At 39.5% G+C, this 19,912-nt stretch overlaps 1 protein-coding gene and 1 long non-coding RNA gene across 8 annotated transcripts in view; one reads left to right on the forward strand and one right to left on the reverse strand.

Annotated features, from left to right (window-relative positions):
- Positions 1 to 962: 962 nt before the first annotated feature.
- LOC131682401 (dual oxidase) overlaps positions 963 to 19,912 on the reverse strand; it is a 174,048-nt gene continuing 155,098 nt past the window's right edge. For all 7 annotated transcript variants that reach the window (XM_058963838.1, XM_058963842.1, XM_058963841.1 and 4 more), the window contains exons 8-15: positions 18,911 to 19,880; positions 4,093 to 4,296; positions 3,713 to 4,022; positions 3,527 to 3,650; positions 3,224 to 3,474; positions 2,330 to 3,162; positions 2,138 to 2,266; positions 963 to 1,895 (exon numbers count right to left, since the gene is read on the reverse strand). In XM_058963838.1, coding sequence (XP_058819821.1) covers positions 1,767 to 1,895; positions 2,138 to 2,266; positions 2,330 to 3,162; positions 3,224 to 3,474; positions 3,527 to 3,650; positions 3,713 to 4,022; positions 4,093 to 4,296; positions 18,911 to 19,880 — 2,950 coding nt within the window. In that variant the 3' untranslated portion in view covers positions 963 to 1,766. The remainder of the gene's footprint in view (positions 1,896 to 2,137; positions 2,267 to 2,329; positions 3,163 to 3,223; positions 3,475 to 3,526; positions 3,651 to 3,712; positions 4,023 to 4,092; positions 4,297 to 18,910; positions 19,881 to 19,912) is intronic.
- Positions 5,575 to 11,203, forward strand: LOC131682403 (uncharacterized). The gene is made up of 3 exons (XR_009304079.1): positions 5,575 to 5,989; positions 10,816 to 10,899; positions 10,960 to 11,203. It is a non-coding gene; the product is annotated as an uncharacterized LOC131682403 (long non-coding RNA).

A 19,912-nucleotide genomic window follows, 5' to 3' on the forward strand; every position in this document is an offset into this window, starting at 1 on the left:
TAGCATGATGACAATCAGATACAATCGCTTCATGATGACGGATCACTGACTCCTTTTATCATTTTCAACATTTGGGTCATCAAATTACATCAACCATATGGTCTGGTTTTAAGATTGTGTGTAACATATTGAAAGTAATGCCGACACATTTAACTCCGATTTCGGATAATCCTCAGTTCAATTCGCTGGACTCATGATTGTTTTGTCGGTTTTGCATTGATTTTGCCATCTTGTGACGCATGAAATGACGTCCTTTTGACGATCTACGAGGAATCCAGCTATATTTATCAAAATTTTACTGCTGGTTTTTGAGACTTCTGAATTCGGATACTAGAATCGAAAATAGTTTTCGAACCCTATTATGTGTCACATCATATAAATAAGAGTGAGAGATCATATTTGTAGTTACACGGACAACTGTGTACGTTCAACGACCGGTTTGGGGTATTTAGGAAACCGTTTAGAGGACAAATATATTTTCAGAAATTCTTGAATCGTGGATACAAGTGGATCTTTATAGTCTATTCTAATGAATAAAGTTCATAAATTGCTTTTATTTGATGAGGCGCAGACGGTGGGAATGTTAAAAAGCACTTTACAAGCCCAGATATAATAATAATGACTAATAATTTAATAATTAGGAACGGAGTCAAAATCATATTTTCAATAAATTTTATTCATATGATTAAAAAAAATAATTGTGGCATCTTTTTTGTGGATCCACTATAATTTTCTTACGAGAAAAGTTCTTTCACACTGCTAGGTATGTCATGTTTTTCAAAATTAGTTACGCGTTATCAAAATTCTACAAAATGAAGTACCATGGACAACAATTCTGTGAGCATTTTGCATGTTTCGATATAACGTACAATTCGATATAACGTACAATTTTTAAACCGAGATGTACGTTATATCGAAGTTTACCTGTACAATGAAACATCGCTAAGTATAAAATTGTCTTCATCGACTGTTTTATTTTTGATCATAAATACAGACTGCTTACGGCAACTATTTACAATTCTTACAAACATCATTTCTTATTTGATTAACATCTACATAAAATGAACATTATTCGCAGACTTTAAGGAAGATAGTGGAGCAGGACAGAAAGTGGTTTAAAAGAGTTGTTCGAAGGTATAGTTCGATGTTACTATTGATGGACATGTAAAAGTGTTGAAGGCACGGTATCTAGTCCAAATAGATCTTCAGCGGATTAGATAGTTTTATTACTAGCAGTTTATTGGTTATTCTTAAAATTAAATATTTTCACAGATTCTTGTTCAAATGAAATCAGGCAGTTTGACGAATGTTACTATAGTGTTATAGTGGATTTTGGATCGTAGTGAAAGATTCGACATAATTAATGGTAACATCACTCACGTTTCGCTATACCTATCCTATTCAATATGACGCACTGGTTAAATTGGACAAGCACATCCTTCTTACTACCGCATGCACAGTACAACAATGGTTTATTGGTTCATTTTTGATGAATATCGCGTTGCTTGACTTCTGGGACAACAAAAATAAATACACGCGCAAGCCTTCAAGGCATTTGGGCTAATACTTCATGCATATTGAAATAGACACGGATTAATATCTACAGAATTGCGGCTGTATTGAACAAAAACTTATGCTTCTAAGAGAGATTGACAGTTACTAATCACTAGAGATAATTTACGGGGTTTACTTGGTACCGATTAGGCGATGCCGAATACCCCTAAATGAGCAGAACACGATATGTGCGACCAGGCGAAAGACTCTGGTTAGCCAAAGTTTTCGAAATGATGAATAAAATATGGCAACTTTCTACCCTTGTTCACTTCGTCACACGCCGACATGACACTCTTGGTTAGCGGCCGTGGTCCACAGGAGAACACTCCTATCTTCGATACCTGTGGATGAGAAGAAAATGTAGAGGTTAGAAAGTGTTCAGAGTGGTCGTCAATTTTCCAGCAACTTTCTTGCGTCATTTTTATAATGATCATCAATCATGAATGGAACGATTTTCTTTTTTAAAAGTTTAATAATGGTTTTACATGAAATAAAAGGCGGTAAAACTGAGCCCTTTTTTCAACGCAAAGGTAAACCGTGAAAGTAAAGGAAACCCGAATCATACCTGTTACCCAGTACTTACATAGGAATGTTTCTTTTGTACAAACTTCAGAAAACTGGACATGTCTGGGCGACCAAAATGATTCACCGCTTTCAGCCCAGTAAACATGGATGTTTTCGCCAACCGTTGGAAATGATTTTCACATATGTACTGAAATCGAAAAATGAAGATGGTTTTTACGAAATCGTTTATACGATAAAAACTTCCACTTACCAGCATAGTCGTTCGCAGATCGAACTTATGGAAGAACTGGGTGATGAAGATGTGAATCTCCAGCACATTGGTGACGTCCTTCTTCTCGACATCCCGCAGAACATCGATGAACCACTCAAAGTGTTTGTGGGATGGACAGATCCACAGGAAGTAGACCTTCTTACAGGCCACTCCAGAATACCGATTGGTGCTGGTTCCGAACACCAGATCGTTCAGGATCGAAGCATACGGAGTGACTCCGATGCCACCACCAACCATGACAGCGACCTCGAACTTGTACCAATCCTGATTTCCACCACCGAAAGGACCTTCTATACGAATCTTCGGTTGATCATCCGGATTGTAGTTACAGGGGTCGAAATAGTTTCGCAATTTCCAGGTCCACGGACCTTGCGCCTTAATATGGCAACTGAGGAAGTTCTCGTGAGGGGCCGATGTAAGCGTGAAGCTGTGCATTTCCTCTGGTTTGATCTCGGTACATGATAATCTTACCCATTGTCCCGACAGATATTTGAGATTTGGAGGACGATAAAACTTGATCTTGATTACATCGGATGGGAGCAAGTCCGTTTCAATAACATCCAATGCCATGTACTTCGTACGTAGTGAAACGATTTTATCCAGCGTGTAAATGATTCCGGGACCGATGAAAAACAGCCAAAAGCGTGGTGCTCCGGTAAGACGGGCCAGCCCGTGAATTAAACATAGTATATACAGTAGCACGTACAACGAATGGGCATTCCAGAAAAACTTATACGCCTTCTTGCGGATCGTGGGATGTGCAAATGCAAATATGATGCACATAATCACGAACAAAAGAACACCTGTCACGCCTGGAAGAACGAATTTCATTTATAAGGTCATTTGATTGTATATTTTTTTCATTAACTTTACCTGTAACGGTTTGGAACAACCAGTATGTGATATCCGGTCGATAATCTGAGGTGAAGTGTACTTCCTTCGTGAGACACTTCAGATTCTCGATCGATTGCGTGGAAACGTGGTAGAAGTTTACAATATGGCCGACGGTGTGTAACACCGAGAAGAACAAGGCAGTACAAGCTGCGATCTTATGAAATTGGATGTGAGAATCCAGAGGGATGTACTGCTGAATTGGGAACTCTTTTAACTTCGTGATCAGATTCCTGAAATTTCATGAGAGTTAGTAGATGCCGTAGAATACTTATAATATATTACCTTGACATTGTGAGAAGAAGCAATGAGTAACAGAATGATAACGATGCAGCTGAGCCACGAGTGATCGCGATACCAACACCCATTATGTGTCTCAAATCCGTGTGTTCCGCCATGAATGAATAATCTGTAGGAAAAATTAAGTCTGTTTAGAATAAATCCAAGCACTGTAACTAACTTATTGCTTACGAATGAATCTTTCAACAAACAGCACAATCGTGATCACATAAAATATGAACAGATAGAAGATATTCTGTCGATTCTCTTCCAAAAAGGTTGTATAGCTATCCCATCTCTCCTGCACCCAGTTGCGTCGTGCATCCGAAGATGGTTCAATGTGAAACGATGTCATGCGTGCCACGTTTGTCGAGGTGTCCAAAAAGTTCTGCTTTGCTCCTTTGCAGTCCAATCCAATGGCCACAAAGTCTCCCTTGTATTCCTTCATCATCAGCTTGAAATCTTGATAAGTTAGGTGATTCTTGTGCTCCAAACCGACATCCTAGCGCGAAGAACCACACATTTAGATAAGTACTTTTTAACGATTGAAAATAAAAAAAAAACCAACGAACCTGAAACATTCCGTCGATAAGCTCCTTCACCTGATCATCAGTCACACTGGTAGTTCTGGCTATTTCCACCAGGGATCGCATCATTTCGCTCAGCTCGCCCTTGTCGATCACTCCATTCCTGTCGTTGTCGCACATGTCGAAAATTATCCTCAGCTTATCATCCGTTTTGCCACGAGAGAACAGTACGACCGTCTCCAGGAACTCCTGTGGTATTGCAAAATTGATAAACATAGTTGCTATAGTCTATATGAAAAGCAAACTCAATAGTATCTGTAATAATCAATAGTAAGGGGTCGCATCGTGCCTTCGCAAACTGGGATATAAATCAGTGAACCGTCTCAGAGGGGGACCCGGATAGGAATATTTCACGAGAAAGGACAAGTTTGCTGTGGATGACCGTTTCGAATGGAAGAAGCTGTTGAAATTCGCATCGAAGTACCTGATTTGGCAGGCTATCAGCATTTGTGGCAAACATAGTACACCATTCGAATGCATTCGTGATAAAAGGCATCTCGAACAGTTAGACTTACTAAGCTAAGAGTCTCCTAAAATGGCTTTTGCCACTTTTGAAACAGCACTATCAAAAACCATTGTTTTGGCCTGATTTGACTTCATGTCACTATTGAAGAATTCCAAAGATCTTTCCGAAAATCTCTAAAATCGTGGCTGACCATTTTAAATTTCGATGAAACTTTACATGTTTCACCGAAGATTAAACATTTTCCACAGTCAATAAGATTACTTTGACTTTTTTTAAAAAGAGCATAAAAGTTTCTACATGTAGCATTGTTCGATTACTGTATTTTTTACAATACAACAAAACTATTTCCGAACGAGTTACAAGAAATGAATACATCTGTGCGAAAATATATGCGCTGAACAAATGTTGCGTCATTTTTCACAAAAACAAAACAAAAATGTTAAAAATTTGAAATTCAAAGAAAAACCTTTCTTTATATTTTGTCAACAAAAACCTAAAGAGAAAAGAAACCTTTAGAATGCGATTGCATGATGGAGAACTTATCGGTAAAAAAGTTGTTCTAACAATAACTTTATACATATTTTTAAATTTCATGCTAATTGATCTACAACCCTGTAATTTTATTACAGAATATAATTCTAAGTATCATTTTAAATCAAAATGCCTTCAACAAAAATCTTCCAAAATGAACTAGTTGTCTAAATATATCGAAGTTTGCTCCAACAAAAACAATTAATTCGTGTAATTAGACCCTTTTTAAAAGTTATTAGCGTTACCCCATCACAAAATGCCAGCAATCTAATGTTCATCGTTTTAACACCATAAATGTAACTATTTCAGTCTATTTTATATTGTGTTTGGTGTGTGTGGTTATGTTCTCGTTTAGTGTAAGTGAATAGTGTAGTCATGAGAAGGGGTTTGTTTTGGGAATGCACATCGATCAGAACGAAAGATTTCAGGAGTCGGAGCTGAATCTCAACCATTCCTGTATAAAACTGAGTTCTTCTCGAATTACTGGAAATATTGCAGCTAGTTTCGAGGTCTTATCCCGATTCATTACTGCAAATAATTTTAAGCACTGTTTCTGTTTGCATGTATCTCTACTAAATTCTTTTTTTCCGGATCTTTTTTTCTTATTCTACAGGTCGGCAGACGTCTACAGTTTTAGGTGCAGAGTGCTGGTGGATATTCTTACTTGATAGGAAGCTGTCGCCAAGGCTTCCTCTTAGTGTCCAGTCATCCGATCTGGGACCATAGCTGTCCTTCGATGTCGCTCGACGCTCTTTCGTTGGTGGCCGTAGTTTAGCATGTTATTGGGTCACCGAGCGGAGGATTTGCTTATCAGGTACAGGAGTCTGCGACGGCTACTCACTCTTAGTACTTTCACTGTGGAAAGCCATAGCTGTTTTTATCATGGTGGGTCAATTATTCATCTGGAGATGTACTTGGCGTTGACCAAACCTAGCTCTCTCCCTTTTATGTCCTTCAGGATATAATTGTTTTGCCCTTCCTTGCGAACGACGATTGCTTTAATTTTTCTTTTCGCAAATTTCGCGTTAATTTTTTTTGCTTTATCTGAAAGCACGAAATTTTTTGTAAAAACTGATTCTCCTGGTGTAAAATCGGAAATTTGGTTTGACGATCGAAGATTGTAATATTTCGCTTGATGTTCGAAGGCTTTCTTTAAATTGTTCCTGACAATATCAAGGATTTTTGGCATTTTTCTGATATTATCTATGATTTTATTTTCAGGATCTCGGAGGATGATATCAGGTCCCCTATTCGCATCCTCAACGGTGTCTCGGATGCAAAACTGCTTCCCGTTTGAAATCATTTCAGTTCCAAAATTCAGGAAATAAGGACTGTATTTTGTGGAGTCATTTTTAGCTGATCGGATGGCGCAGCCTATCTCTGGCAGGAACTCGTCCCACCGTGTATGATCTGCACCTAGATATGCTCTAATACTCTGTCCGATGACGCGGTTATATCGCTCGGCCATATTAGCTTGCGCGTGATATTTCGGTGTACGAAATGGCTCGACCCCGTATTCATCGAGCAATTTTTTATACTCGTGGCTGAGGAACTGGGTCCCGTTATCAGAAACTATACGCCGTGGAGTGCCATAGACCAGGAAGATTTCATCCTTCAGGATTTTCACCATTCGTGATGCTTCCGCTTGTCGCATCGGGAAGATGAGACAGAATTTCGTCAGCGTGTCAACCACCACGAAGATGACTGTGTTCCCGGATCGAGTTCGAGGGTATGGTCCACTAAAATCTACTGCGATTGTTTCCCATTTCCTGGTAACCAGTGTTTGATTTACCATTGGAGAGACAGTATTGCGATTGGGGTCTTTACAAGTTTTGCACACTTCGCAGTTTGAAACGTAACGTTTGATATCATCATCCATGCGCTGCCAATAGTAAAAAGTCTTTATTCTTGCAGTTGTCTTCGGAACCCCGAGGTGACCTGAGATAGGGAGATCGTGGTGTTCCCTTAATACACCCTCGATATGTTCCTGAGGAACAACTATTCTCCACTGCTCGGTAGAATTGTGCAAGTCATCCTTGACCTTGCAGAGTTTGAGAAGTTTCCCGTCAAAGATTTTGAACTTTGGGTACAGTGACGGGTCATCCCGTATCTTTCTAGTCATTCCCGTATACCAAGGTTCGGTGGTGTCCATAGGACATGTTTGCAGAGTCTCCACCACAGCCCGTGACAGGGCATCTGGTACTACATGCAGTTTACCCTTACGATGTTGCAACTCAAAGTTGTGTTCGGATAATCGCATCGCCCATCGAGCTAATTTGCCATTGGAATGTTTGAAATTTAACAGCCATAGTAAGGAAGCATGATCGGTTATAACTTTAAAGCGGCTACCCTCAATGTATGGGCGGAATTTTTCAATTGAAAGTATCACTGCCAAACATTCCCTCTCGGTGGATGAATATTTACGCTCGGTAGTTGATAACTTTTTACTGTGATAGGCAATAGTTGCCATGTTGTTCCCATCGCCTTGAATTAACACGCTGCCTATTGCTCGATCAGATGCATCACAATGAATACTGAATTGTTTGGTGTAATCCGGAATTCCTAGGATTGGTGGGGTAACTAGCAACTTCTTCAAATGTTCGAAAGCCATGTTAGCTTCTGGCGTCCAGTGGAACTTTTTCAGCTTCAGGATATCATTAATGGGAGCCGTATAATCTGAAAAATTTTTGATGAATCTAGAATACCACGAAACCATACCAATGAATCTACGGATTTCAGTGTGAGACTTCGGGACAGGGTATTCGCGAACGCACCTGGTTTTTTCGGGATCTACTGAAAGGCCTTTGTCGCTGACTATATAACCGAGGAACTGGATTGACTGCTTACAGAACATAGATTTCTGAAGGCTTATTGAGAAGTTTGCTTTGCGTAGACGTTTAGCGACCTCTTTTAGAAGTTGTATATGCCGCTCGAAAGTGTCTGTAGCGACGACAATGTCGTCCAAATAGACAAAGACTTCTGGTTCTAGGTCAGGTCCAAGAATCTGATCCATTGTTCTAACCAATGTTTGGGCGCTGTTGTTGAGCCCAAATGGCATAACACGAAATTGGAATTGACCTCTTCCAGCAATTGAGAAAGCAGTTTTCGGGCGGGAGGACGGATTCAAATTGATTTGCCAGAATGCGTCGCGAAGATCTATCGTGCTTAGAAACTTCGTCGATGTAAACCTACCAAGAATACGCCCGATGTGATTAAGAGGATAGGCATCTGGAATCGTTACACTGTTTAGCTTCCGACTGTCTAAACAAAGTCGTACTCTTTCTTCGTCCTTCTTTACGGCCACTACCGGAGAGTTCCATGGTGAGTGACAAGGTTCGACCACATTCAATTTAATCATTCTGTCCAGTTCCGCGTCTACTTTCTTCTGTATGTATGGGGAGATAGGATGATGTCGTTGTTTAATCGGTTTTGCGTCGCCTGTATCTATGGAATGGTGGTCTACATTCGTTTGTTCCAGTGTGTTGCCATCCGCTATTTTGAATAGTTTGATCGTTTCGAAAAGTTCCTTTTTCTGGGATTCATTTAGTTCGTGTTCTGTTGAATTCACTTTATGGTCTATTTCGATGTTACATACGTTCAATTCGGGCATTAAATCAAATCGCTTTACAAAGTCAACCCCTAATATTAGTGGTTTTGGAATTGTAGGTACTACTAGGATGGGCAAGATGTGGGTTTCATTATTATATGTTACCGGCTGCAGTGAATAACCCATTATTTTGTGTGAGGTATTATCTGCCGTGCGGATATTTTTGTTGAGAGGAATTATTCTTGCTGATGACTTGAGTATTTGTTGGTAATCTTTTCCTAATAGTGTACAAGTTGCTCCTGAATCAATCAGTCCGCGTGTTTTCTTACCGTCAATAGCAACTTCTGTAAAAAATCGTGGATCATCTTTAAGGTGGATGACCTCCGTTATGATTTGGTCGTAGTAGTTATGAAACTGAGTTTGGGGAATTTTGGACCATACTTCTAGGCAAAAACAGGATTGGTCAGGTAAATTATTCTGTAGAGTCGGATAACTTTTGCTCTCGGATTCGGGTTGACTCTTCACCGCGAATCCTGGGTTCAGTTTCCCAAGGGTGTACGACATTTGCGGCATTCCGTGGTTTTTACGTCAGGGCAACCACATCTTGTACAGAACTCTTTTGTTCGTTTCTCTGGGCAATTCTTAAAAAAATGATTATCATCTCCGCAGTTGAAACATTCCCGTTTCTTTGGGCGGATCCTTCTTCGTTCTTTTTCGGTTTCTACGACAGGAGGTTTGGACGAGGTTGCTACTGCTTCTACGCTTTCCTCTTCGTCTGTAGATGGCTCGAGTGGTTCACACGCTTCAATTTCTTCTAGCCGCTTCTTGACGTACGGTGTTTTGTTGCGGTACTGGAACGAAGGTTCTGCGAATGGAATAGGGAACATCTTGTTGTGTCTTTTCACAAGTGCTTCCGTAATATCGATTTCTCGGCACTTGTCCTTCAAATCTTCAATCGACTCTATTGTCTCAAATGTCAATTGTGACAAATAGGAAGGCCTCATATTCCGTCTTATAAGATGAAGTTTTTCCGTTTCCTGGTATGATGTTGCTCGTTGCGCGAAGAGAAATTGCATTGATGCAATATAGACGCTGAACGGCTCGTCTGGTCCTTGCAGACGATTTTCAATTTGTGATCTCAATCGAAAGTCGTAGTCTGCCGGCAAAAAATCTTTTTTTAATTGCTTTTTTATTTCAGTCCATCTTCGTGAAGGATCAGTCGCTGAAAGCTGCCTGTGAAGTCCGCTATACCAGTGCAAAGCAGTACCTTCAAAGAGGTGAACAGCCGATTGCGCCAATTCTGCTTCAGAGAGCTGGTCGCTTTCCGCGTACATTTCAACTTTGGCAATAAACTCGTTGACACTAGGGTAACGCCTTTCTCCAGAGAACTTCTCTAAATCCCACTTTGATACTGGCGAGATTCTTCGAGGTACGTCCGGTCTGTTTGGTTGTTGAAGTTGGATTTGGTGACGTGGTATTGAAGGTGGTGGCGAAGGTAGGGTTTGTGGAAAGCTCGACATTAACGCCAACATTTGTTGCTGCATTTGCATCATTTGAGCGTTGAAACGTTGTTGCTGTTCTACAAAGCGTTGGATTGTTGTTGATGTCTCGTTGCTTCTCTTCAATGTTTGTTCCAGAAGATTATTCTTTGGAATCGCACCTGTGCGGTGTCCTACCTGTTCTTCTGTGCTACCAGCCGCTCCTTCTTCAGCTGTTATGTCTGTGAGGATACTATCGCCATCTTGCCTAGCCTGTAATTTAGCCCTGAACTGTGTGACAAGGTCGTCAAGTACATTGCATTTTTGCATTAAAACGTTTCTCTCCACCATTTGATTTTCACTCACTTTGTGAACTCGTTCAAGGCGATTGAGAATGTGAATTAAACGGGAATCGATGGTCATAAGTTCACTGAGATTCGAGTGTAAGGATGGTTTTTGCAAGGAGCTTTCTATTGCCGATAGTTTTTGGCAACAAATTTCAATTTCAAAAGAAGGGTCGCGTTTTGACGTGTTTGGGATATCTCGAGTGCATGAATTTTCTTGTTTTAAAAGTTCACGAAGAGCGCGAGTTCTTCCAGTAGGTTGAACTATTTTACGGATTTCGCATTCATACTCTAGTTCATCCTCTAGTAATTTTAACGGGTCCATTTTTTTCTGTTTTTCAGATTTAGAAACACGTGATATGGTCTATTACGATTTCGAGGATGCAGAATTAAAAGGAATTATAAAGTCTAAATAAGTGTACAAAGGTATATCTTCCTTATATTATAAAGTTTATTTTAAATTAATTTGATTAATTCGATTTTTAGAACCCGCTGATTGAACTGTACTCTTGACCCAGCGCATTTCCCGGGTGTCGACGGACCAGCAAATCTACTTTTCAGAAAAGGGCCTTTATATCTACTGTCGAACAACTTTCCTTTCCGCCGAACTTCCAGCAAGAACCCGCTCCAACCTCATAGCACTGTGGACACGACGAGCTGCTGAAATCCGCGAAAATAAATTGTGGCGGAGGTATCAAAGGAATCCCACCGGTTGGGCGCCACTGTAACTCGATTTTCCGGTCCGAGCACCCTTACTGGGTGTGATGGTATTTAAAGGGACAATTACCTTAAGTACGAGGACTCATGTGGGCTCCTCTCCCGTTGACTGCAGCTGGTGGTGTCGGTAGAGCTATGAGGTTAGGGCAGGTCTGCAACAAAATGGAGGGAGAGAAGCCGATGAATCTACATTCACTCAATAAGCACTTAGTGCGGTACATCCAATCGCTCTTCTCACTCGTGGAGAAGACGCTGATTCGGATTGCAGCCGGTATCAGACTCACCTCCTCCGACCACTCTCGTCGGTACAGGACTCGTCGTGATGGATGCTGCCTTTGACTCGTGGTTCACCGCCGACTCCTTGGAGGTTATCCACGGCTTCTGCCCACGTTCACTTCCGAGTGGCTGGCTCGACTGCTGCGGTCAACGGGCGGATTCCGGTAAACCCTCTGGTTTTATCGAACACACTTGTAGCACACGCGGAAAGCTAAACTCAATAAAAAACGGACTTAGTTTCCAGGCACATAAACCGGTGTTGACTCGCTCACAGCTCACTCATGAAGAAGCTAAAGAAATCCTTTGCAGCGGCTTCTTCCAAGCCGCTATTGTCGATCGGATCCCATTATACGTCAAATGACAGTGGTTGACACTATCGCATGGTGGGGCGAAAAGCTCGATGGAGAGCCATGAACCACTATTAGCGCTGTTGGTAGGATAGGGTTTACGAAACCGTATTTGGGACTAGCAGTGGGATGGGATAGGATTCGTGAGCGTTAGGGATCGGATCATCATCGCCTGCTGATCGCCTCCTCATCGAGTTCATCCCAGAGTGAGTCGGTTGTCCGAACACAAGGATGAATGAAATTGGAAGTTTCATCGATTCTTCCCAGCAGAATCGCTACAATGGAAAAGTTTACAATAAAAAAAAGTTTTCCTCAACACCTCTTGACATATTTTTGTAATTCCTGCTACTTGCAGTCAAATACAATTTTCAATTCAATTTTAAACATCTCGAGAACTAAAAAATTTCAGATTTTTTTTATTATAAGCAGTTTGATTTAAAATGGAGTTTAGAATCATATTCAAAAAGAAAATTGCATTTTTGACTGCAAATACATGATGATAAATGAATTATAAAAATATGTTAAAAGTTGTTGTCAGGAAAAAAATTATTGAAAGTTCTTCATGATACAAATACACAGAAAAAATTTCTTTTACGTCTTGAAAACGATAAATATTAGATTGTTGACATTTTATGATGGGGTTTTTTATTATGTAAAAAGATAAGATTTACGGATCAGTTATGCTAACGCGTTGAGCCGTGTCAAATAAACACCAATAAAACCGTAGTACTCGCTTACAATATAGTTTAACGGTTCTTCAATCACATTAACTTTGATCATATAACAAAAACAAGGTTATGAAAGTGTAAATCTGTGTGTGAAACTAAAATATCTTAGAAAATATAAATGTCTGCTCAATTCTGCTTTTGTTTCATCAGTTGGCCATACGTTTCGAATAGACGGTTGACTATTTTATGATGACATAAGATTGATCAAGATGGAAAAATATTAGTATGGCAAGCGATCTGTTCGTGTGGAATCAAAAATTCATCGTTCGTGCACAGTCAATATTACATAAACGAAAACGTCCGGGAAGGCTTAAAAGACAAAATAGTGGTTTTGCCGAATAATAACATAATTGACCAAACTACTCAGAGCTGCGCTCCACTGAATGGAATTTTGGCATAATTAAACGGGAATTTTTTATTTAATTATTTTAAGGCTATAACTGAAATGGCCATTCGTTTATCAAAGGATATTTATATTCTATGTAACATTGAATAGGTTATATTATTAATCCATTTTATGTTTTCTTAGTTTAAGCTGTTACAATCGTCTATTTTGGATCTGCAGGCACCGCGAGAGATGCGCATGAGATTCCCGAGCGATCTTCGTATTCCTCTCTCTTCAAATATCAGCGAACAAGACTTTTAAACCTCAAAAAGGCAAGGGGTCTCAGAGACCCGGCTAGTTCCAATTCTTTTCAATGAATTTGTAATTTGAAATACAAATGATCGAGCATTTTCGGGCTTTCGATTCTCTCGCTGATAAAAAAACAAAATTGAGGTTTTTGATTTCATTGGGTCTTAGGAGCGAGGCTTCTTGAAGTCACAATTTTAGCTTGCCTTTTTGAGGGTTAAGAATAACTTTAGCTTCATCTCTCATGTCGGATTTATTTCTAACAATATTCTTGATGGATGATGACACATCGTATTGCCGACAAAGGTTCTCGGAAAAGGGGCAGAGTACACTTTGCTCCATAGTGCTCTCCGTTTTCCCATCTTTTGAGAGATTTCTCCCCTGTTCTAGGAAGTGGTTAGAGGTTAGAAGTTTTCCTTGAATGTTTTAATGATGTTATTTACGGGGAACCTCGGGTAACCATTGACCTCGCTGACCGATAGAGGCCAGATGGGCTACATTCTTGCTGCCATTAATTTCGCAGTTTATGGTTTATGGATGCTTCGATGCATCGGTTACGAGTACTAAAATGACCGAGAGGGATTTGGAGAATATTATCGTTAGTATGCTTTTCCATTTAAGGTGATGGCGATCGTGGCTGCTTCTGGGGAGAATACCGTACATTCTGGGGGCAGTCGGAGGGTTATTTCTCCTCCGATACAATAGACCACTTATATTAACCATAATCCTACGGATGGTATATCAAAAGTGGAGTAGTTTCCGAATTATACAGGAAGAGAATCCGCATAAATGACCTATAACGAACATATTCATTGAATGATCGTCTTAACCATTAAAGACGCAAACTTTGTTATTCAAATTTTGTAAACAAATTATCAAAGCTGTTATTTGATGGATCATTTTGGTATGTTGTGCCCAATGTTGTTTTAAAACAACATTACCCAATTAAAGCATAATTTACGGATTTTTTTCCGAATATAATATTTTTTTAATTCGAAAACTGAATAGTCCATACTAGACCGAGTATACGCGATGTTTAAATGTAAAAGTATAGCTTAAGCTTACGGATGTCGCTATAATACAGTTTGATCACTTACGCAATTCAATACTGATATCATTCAACACCGTCGCCCAAGCAAAAAATTTCGTTATGCAGAACAATTTAAAACACGTGGTTATAAGGAAGAGGGTTTTAATTTAGATTCTCGTATACATAGAAGATGACAAAATAGAAGTACGATTACACGACTAAGTACCGCGTACCACCCGTGAACCAATTATAAAATAGTCCCTCCCTTTTGTTATCGTAGATACCAAGCTGATGGACCTCTTTCGTGATGGAAATGTTTCCCGACCGGGTTTCGGAATATCTATTATCCGTATAGATTTTAAAGCGTCTTCTGAGGGTCCTCGTTTCTAAATTTTTTGTTTTTGACAATGAAAATGTCTTACTGCACTATCTGGGGTAGGGTGTCATTCTAAAAACTAAAATCAAACGATGTCACGTTTTTGCGTCACTATTTTGAACGCTAATAACGGATTTCCGTCTTTTTAGTACCAAACAATTCGGAATTAACTGAAATTATGTTTTATTGCTATATAGTTTTTGTATTTCAATAGTATACTATTGAAGAACAAGCAAAAATGAATAGATCTCGGAAAACGTGAAAACTCCCATACATCAGTCAATCTATCCCGGGCAGAGCCGACAATAAGGAGCATCTAAGCAACTAAATCAGATACGGAAGGCTAATTATAGAGGTACCGCGTGCTCGTTTGCGTCAGTCCTTGCTCGATTTTCGCACGAGTACGATCTAGACAATAGTGTCCGGACAATGCGATAAGTTCGAGTCGTGTGTACATGATGATTTGCAAAGTGGGTGGGTAGGGTGGCCTTGGGTTTGAACACTGCAGGGTACGACGTGTTTGTATGCCGCTTGTGAGTTTGCCTTGTGATTGGGATAAAGGGGACAAATTAATTTATTTTTATGATTGTGTGTGTGTGCGTTCGGTTAATGAGACGTTAAATGCTTTTGGTGGTTGGTATACGTAATGTGTTTTGGCGGTAAGGTATTATGTATGTTTAAAGCACGGACAAACTTAACTGGGCTTGCGTCTCTTGAAATGCGGGGTGTGTTGAAGATGCTGGTGGGTGAGCGGGGCTTTATGTTAGAGCAATTAATTTTCGTTTTAAAAATGTTAAAATCAAGCGATCTTAGGTAGCCAACCTAATAGTAAGGCCATCTGACGAAGAGAAAACATCGATTAGTTGTTATCCCAGGTTTGCAAGCATTGGTATTTTATGTCGGGCATATTAAGCAGCATAGTATTTTATATATGAGGTTCAAAGCAAAACTGGAACGGAAACAATCACCTTGTGTTTTGTTATATTTTTCCAAACATTAAAACTGGTATACGCTGCCGTTTTCTTTGTTGCTTCATTTGAAACACGTTTAGAGCTTCTGTGGTAAAGTTTTAGATTCATAATTGTGAAAGTTCTATAATATAAAACTGAAAATTTCAAAACTAGAAATTTAGAAGAATTAATTATGAAAAATTTAATTGGAAAACATTTCATATTTCGTTGCAAAACCAAATATTTAATTTAGTTTGCGTGCACTCAGTGCTAAGTGCTTGTATTTCACAAAGTTCATCCTTTGAAAAACATTTTAAGACATTTACTTTTTGAATTCTATTTGATATATCCTATTAAATTGCCTTCTCGTTTGTTTTCTTTACATAATTACCAAAGGTTATGTATTTAATAGGGATACCTTTCCCTATTTGCGCTAAAAGTTCTCTTTACAACAGGTATTATTTCATCTACTTTTAGTCCCACCTCCGAATCGAGTTTTGACATAGCTTCACATAATTTTTAGTTCTTGTTACATCTTTGGAATGAAGTCCACTTTGAATGGTCATACGATGGGATCCCACACTGAAGTCAAGAATTGATTCGAGATGTGGCAACAAAAGGCGAAAGTTTAAAATTTAAATTTATGCAAAAATAAACATATAAATAAAACATGTTGAACTACACACAGATACAATGTCGGGTGCATAAACCGTTCTACATTGTGATGGAGGAAGAGACCTGATGACACAAACAAATCAAGAATCGTCGGATATTTCGTCATCACCTCTAAGTTTCTCATTACTGTCAGTGTACGGAAGAAAAAAACTATCGCATTACAACAAAAATTTCTTTTCTGGTAAGTGATTTGGGAGTATGGAGAAAAGGTTCAGTCCTTCAACAAATCTGAAACTGTAAACTGACCAATCTATGATTTTCTTGAAAAGTAGCTAATGAACTTCTTGCGGTCTCACAAGGTTCTGACACGGTATTGGCCGAATTTGTTACTATTCCAGGACCGTCTTAGAATAGTAGGGGAAAGTGGTCGGTTGTCGGCACCCCTACCTAGCTTTTGACAGAAACCAGTCTTGGACATTCTGATAAATATTATTTGTGTGTTATATTGGCACGATCTCTTTGTGCCTATTACTGAAGCAAACAGATTCGAATGTTCTGTTCCACAACCAATATATGTTTTGAACAAGTGAAACTCTATTTAAGAGTTTTTTTTATGATTTGCTTAGTGTTATAGAAAGAAGTAAATCGATCGAAAAAGTATGCGCATTGAATATTTACGATGTGTACCGAAATGTTCGTCACAATTTTCAAAAAGGTTACTAAGATCGGCCATTTTTGTGGCAAATGCTCTCAATAACCTTATCGATATGGGTATTTTGGGACGGGCTTTACGAATAGATACCAGAGATCGATCTTTGGCACCATTCTGAAAACCAGGAAGGCGACTTCCGGTTTAGCGTTTTACGTTTACTTGAAGAAAGCCCACCTGGGCGTGTTATCACCATTAGATAGCACTGAATATACCAGATAGTCACGACCAGACAATTAGGTGGGGGGGGGGGGGGGAGGATTACCCTGTAGCCTTCGTCCCCTTTGACAGACTTCTATCTGATCTGTCTGAAGCTTTGGTAAAAAATGGACTGCCTGAAACTAACTCAATTGCAGTGAATGCGATCTGTCAGTGCATTAGCAGTGCGTAATATTCGCGGTAGTTTTTCACATACATATATTGTGGTTCTGATGAAGAATGATATTCATAATGCCGTTGATGGTTGTTGAAATGAATACGACTATCATTCATATTTTTATATGATTATCATTCATATTTTTTAATTTTTAGTAAATTTTCTTAGGGTCGGCACCACATTTTTAAAAATGGTTGAAAATTATCATTTTACTAAATTGTTAATACATTTCTTTCAAGTTGACAAAATAAATTAAATTCTTTCATAAGTTATTAGCTAAGGCCTCTAGCTTTCCATTGGTATACTTATTCCCATATATTGTTCAATTGGAGTAATGTTGTGAACCAAAAACAAAAGCGAGCCGACAACCGAACACATTCCCCTACAAACCAAAAAAAATTAAGAAAATGGGGTTGAAAGTTAGGGTTACCAAATTGGCTGATTCGGAAAGTTCTAACAGCAATTTATTTGAAAAAATACACGTGTTTCAGTAATGAAAGTTTCTGCAGATTCCCAGGCAAAAGTTTTATCTGACTACAGCACGTGATCTCCAGCCAATTCAAGCTTGTTTTCGTCGATAAATGTGTCTAGAAATTGATGAAAGAAATTTGCAGCTACGGACTCAAAACTAAGCTTTCCAACTTTGAAAAAACGATGGGCTCGAAGCTATACAAGCAAGAGTGCTTAGAGAAATGTATACTACCCACAAAAACCAAATAAAGCTATGGTTAGATTTGGCAAGCTACCATGACAGCCAGTAGGTGATACAGTGGTAACGTGGCAACAAAGTTGATTTCATCCTCAAGGATACTAATCTACCCTACTGCCCATAATCCAAAAGTATCAAACGGAAATTAGAGGATTCGAATTGAAAAGATGACTAAGGACGCTGTACCAATAGCTCAACGTTGGTATAAAATGCTACTGAATTTGACAGGCAAGTGTCGAGTTTTTCACGTGAGTGTGCAGGATTAGTTTTCTTTTCTCGTCTTTGATCTTAAAGCACTTTTTTAAAACTGAACGTGTCGAGGTGAAACTAGCAACTACTAAAACACTTGCATTTTACAAACAAAACAGTTACAACTTAGCTTGGGCTTTATCCATTGCTGAGTAAAAAAGCTTCTGTCGCTACGAGTCCCGAGCGGTATGCATGTAACTTAATTGACAAAAGCTCTGGAAGAAAATAACGAATTAAAATAATAATTGAGAAGCTTCTTTCTCTTTAACTTAATCTGAAATTGTTGGAATATGTTTTTAGTTTGAAACTAAAATGAAGGACATTTTAAGTTAACCCTACGGAAGTCGCGCATATGTCCCACTGAACGAGCAGCCGCTGATGCTTTAAAACGATTTCACTAGCTTTTCGGAGCAGCGAGCACTAGCGCGACTGCCGGAAGGTTAAACAACGTTTTTCATAATTGTCGAAATTAAGGACATGTCCTTTAAAATAAGAACGGTCGGTAACCCTACCGAAAGCGCCTAAACAAGCTGGCCCTACAGGTACCCGAAATCTTACTAGGAGGTCAAAGCGAAAGTACGGGAGTTTGGGTTGGTAACTGAGGTATAGAAAAGCGGATGTATGTTTGTGTCTGATTTTGCTATAGAATAGCAAAGTCAGATACAAACATACATCCGTAAACCGTTTCAAGATAAAATGCAATTTCAATTGTCAAATATCTCACCTGAAACGAAATCCGCCCATCCTGATCCTTATCGACAATGTTGAACATCTTTCGCACGAACATATCGTCCTGTTTCATACCCAGCGCAGCGGCAAATTCCGACTTCGACAGACTGGTCCGCATCACGGTCATCACTTCCCCGTCAGCTGACACATCCGATCGTCTCCGTCGCTCACCGGGCCGTAATCCAAAGGTCAGTGCGTATGCCTCCCGGAAGAAGTGCTCCAATCGTTTCTGTCGCCGTTCACGAGTCTCTGCCTTGGCAAGCATAAGATCACGCTGAATTTCCACGAAAGTCATGTCCTTTTTATGCAGCAGCAGAAAGTCTTCTAACTTCTTCACAAACTTTCTACGAGCAGAGTTTGATTCCAGTTCCATCACTAAATCATGATCGTTTGGCACTCGTAACAGTATGTAAGGTTTTTTCTTTTTGTAGTTTTCCTGGGATTGCTCCACTGTCACAATATCCACATTTTTCAAACTAAACGTTCTGAGTTTCTCCCCTTTACGATCTACTGTATGAATGGCCGCTTCTGGACCAAATTTCACTGTTACCAGTCGTTTGTGGTTAGCGTGAAGCCATTCTCGAGCAACCATTTTTTCAACAGAAGCTTTTCCGGTTCCATTAGACTTCAGTGCTTCCTGTTTGATTTTCAATTTTCTCCGGCGGCTGTTTTGTAGCTTAATAACACAATAACCCGCGCCGGCGCAGAGAATCGGAACAAACCCAAGAAATACACAAGAGTAGATGTAAGCCAATTCTGATCCGGAAAAGTAATCATAGCCTTCCAAGTGGTTGCACGGTTCCAGCAGAGTTGCATTCAACTGCTCCGGCTGTGGGCAAGGATCACCTTCATTCCAATGAAAGACATCCTTCTGAATTTCGTCAGACTCGATATCTGTGCTGTTGACGATGATATCCCACATGGTTATCTTGCGGAGCTCGGCTATTTCTTCCTTGGAAAATATGCTAAAAAAATAGTTATTTATTTGGTGTCCTGT

The sequence above is a fragment of the Topomyia yanbarensis genome, chromosome 2, assembly GCF_030247195.1.
Source record: "Topomyia yanbarensis strain Yona2022 chromosome 2, ASM3024719v1, whole genome shotgun sequence".
NCBI lineage: Eukaryota > Metazoa > Arthropoda > Insecta > Diptera > Culicidae > Topomyia > Topomyia yanbarensis.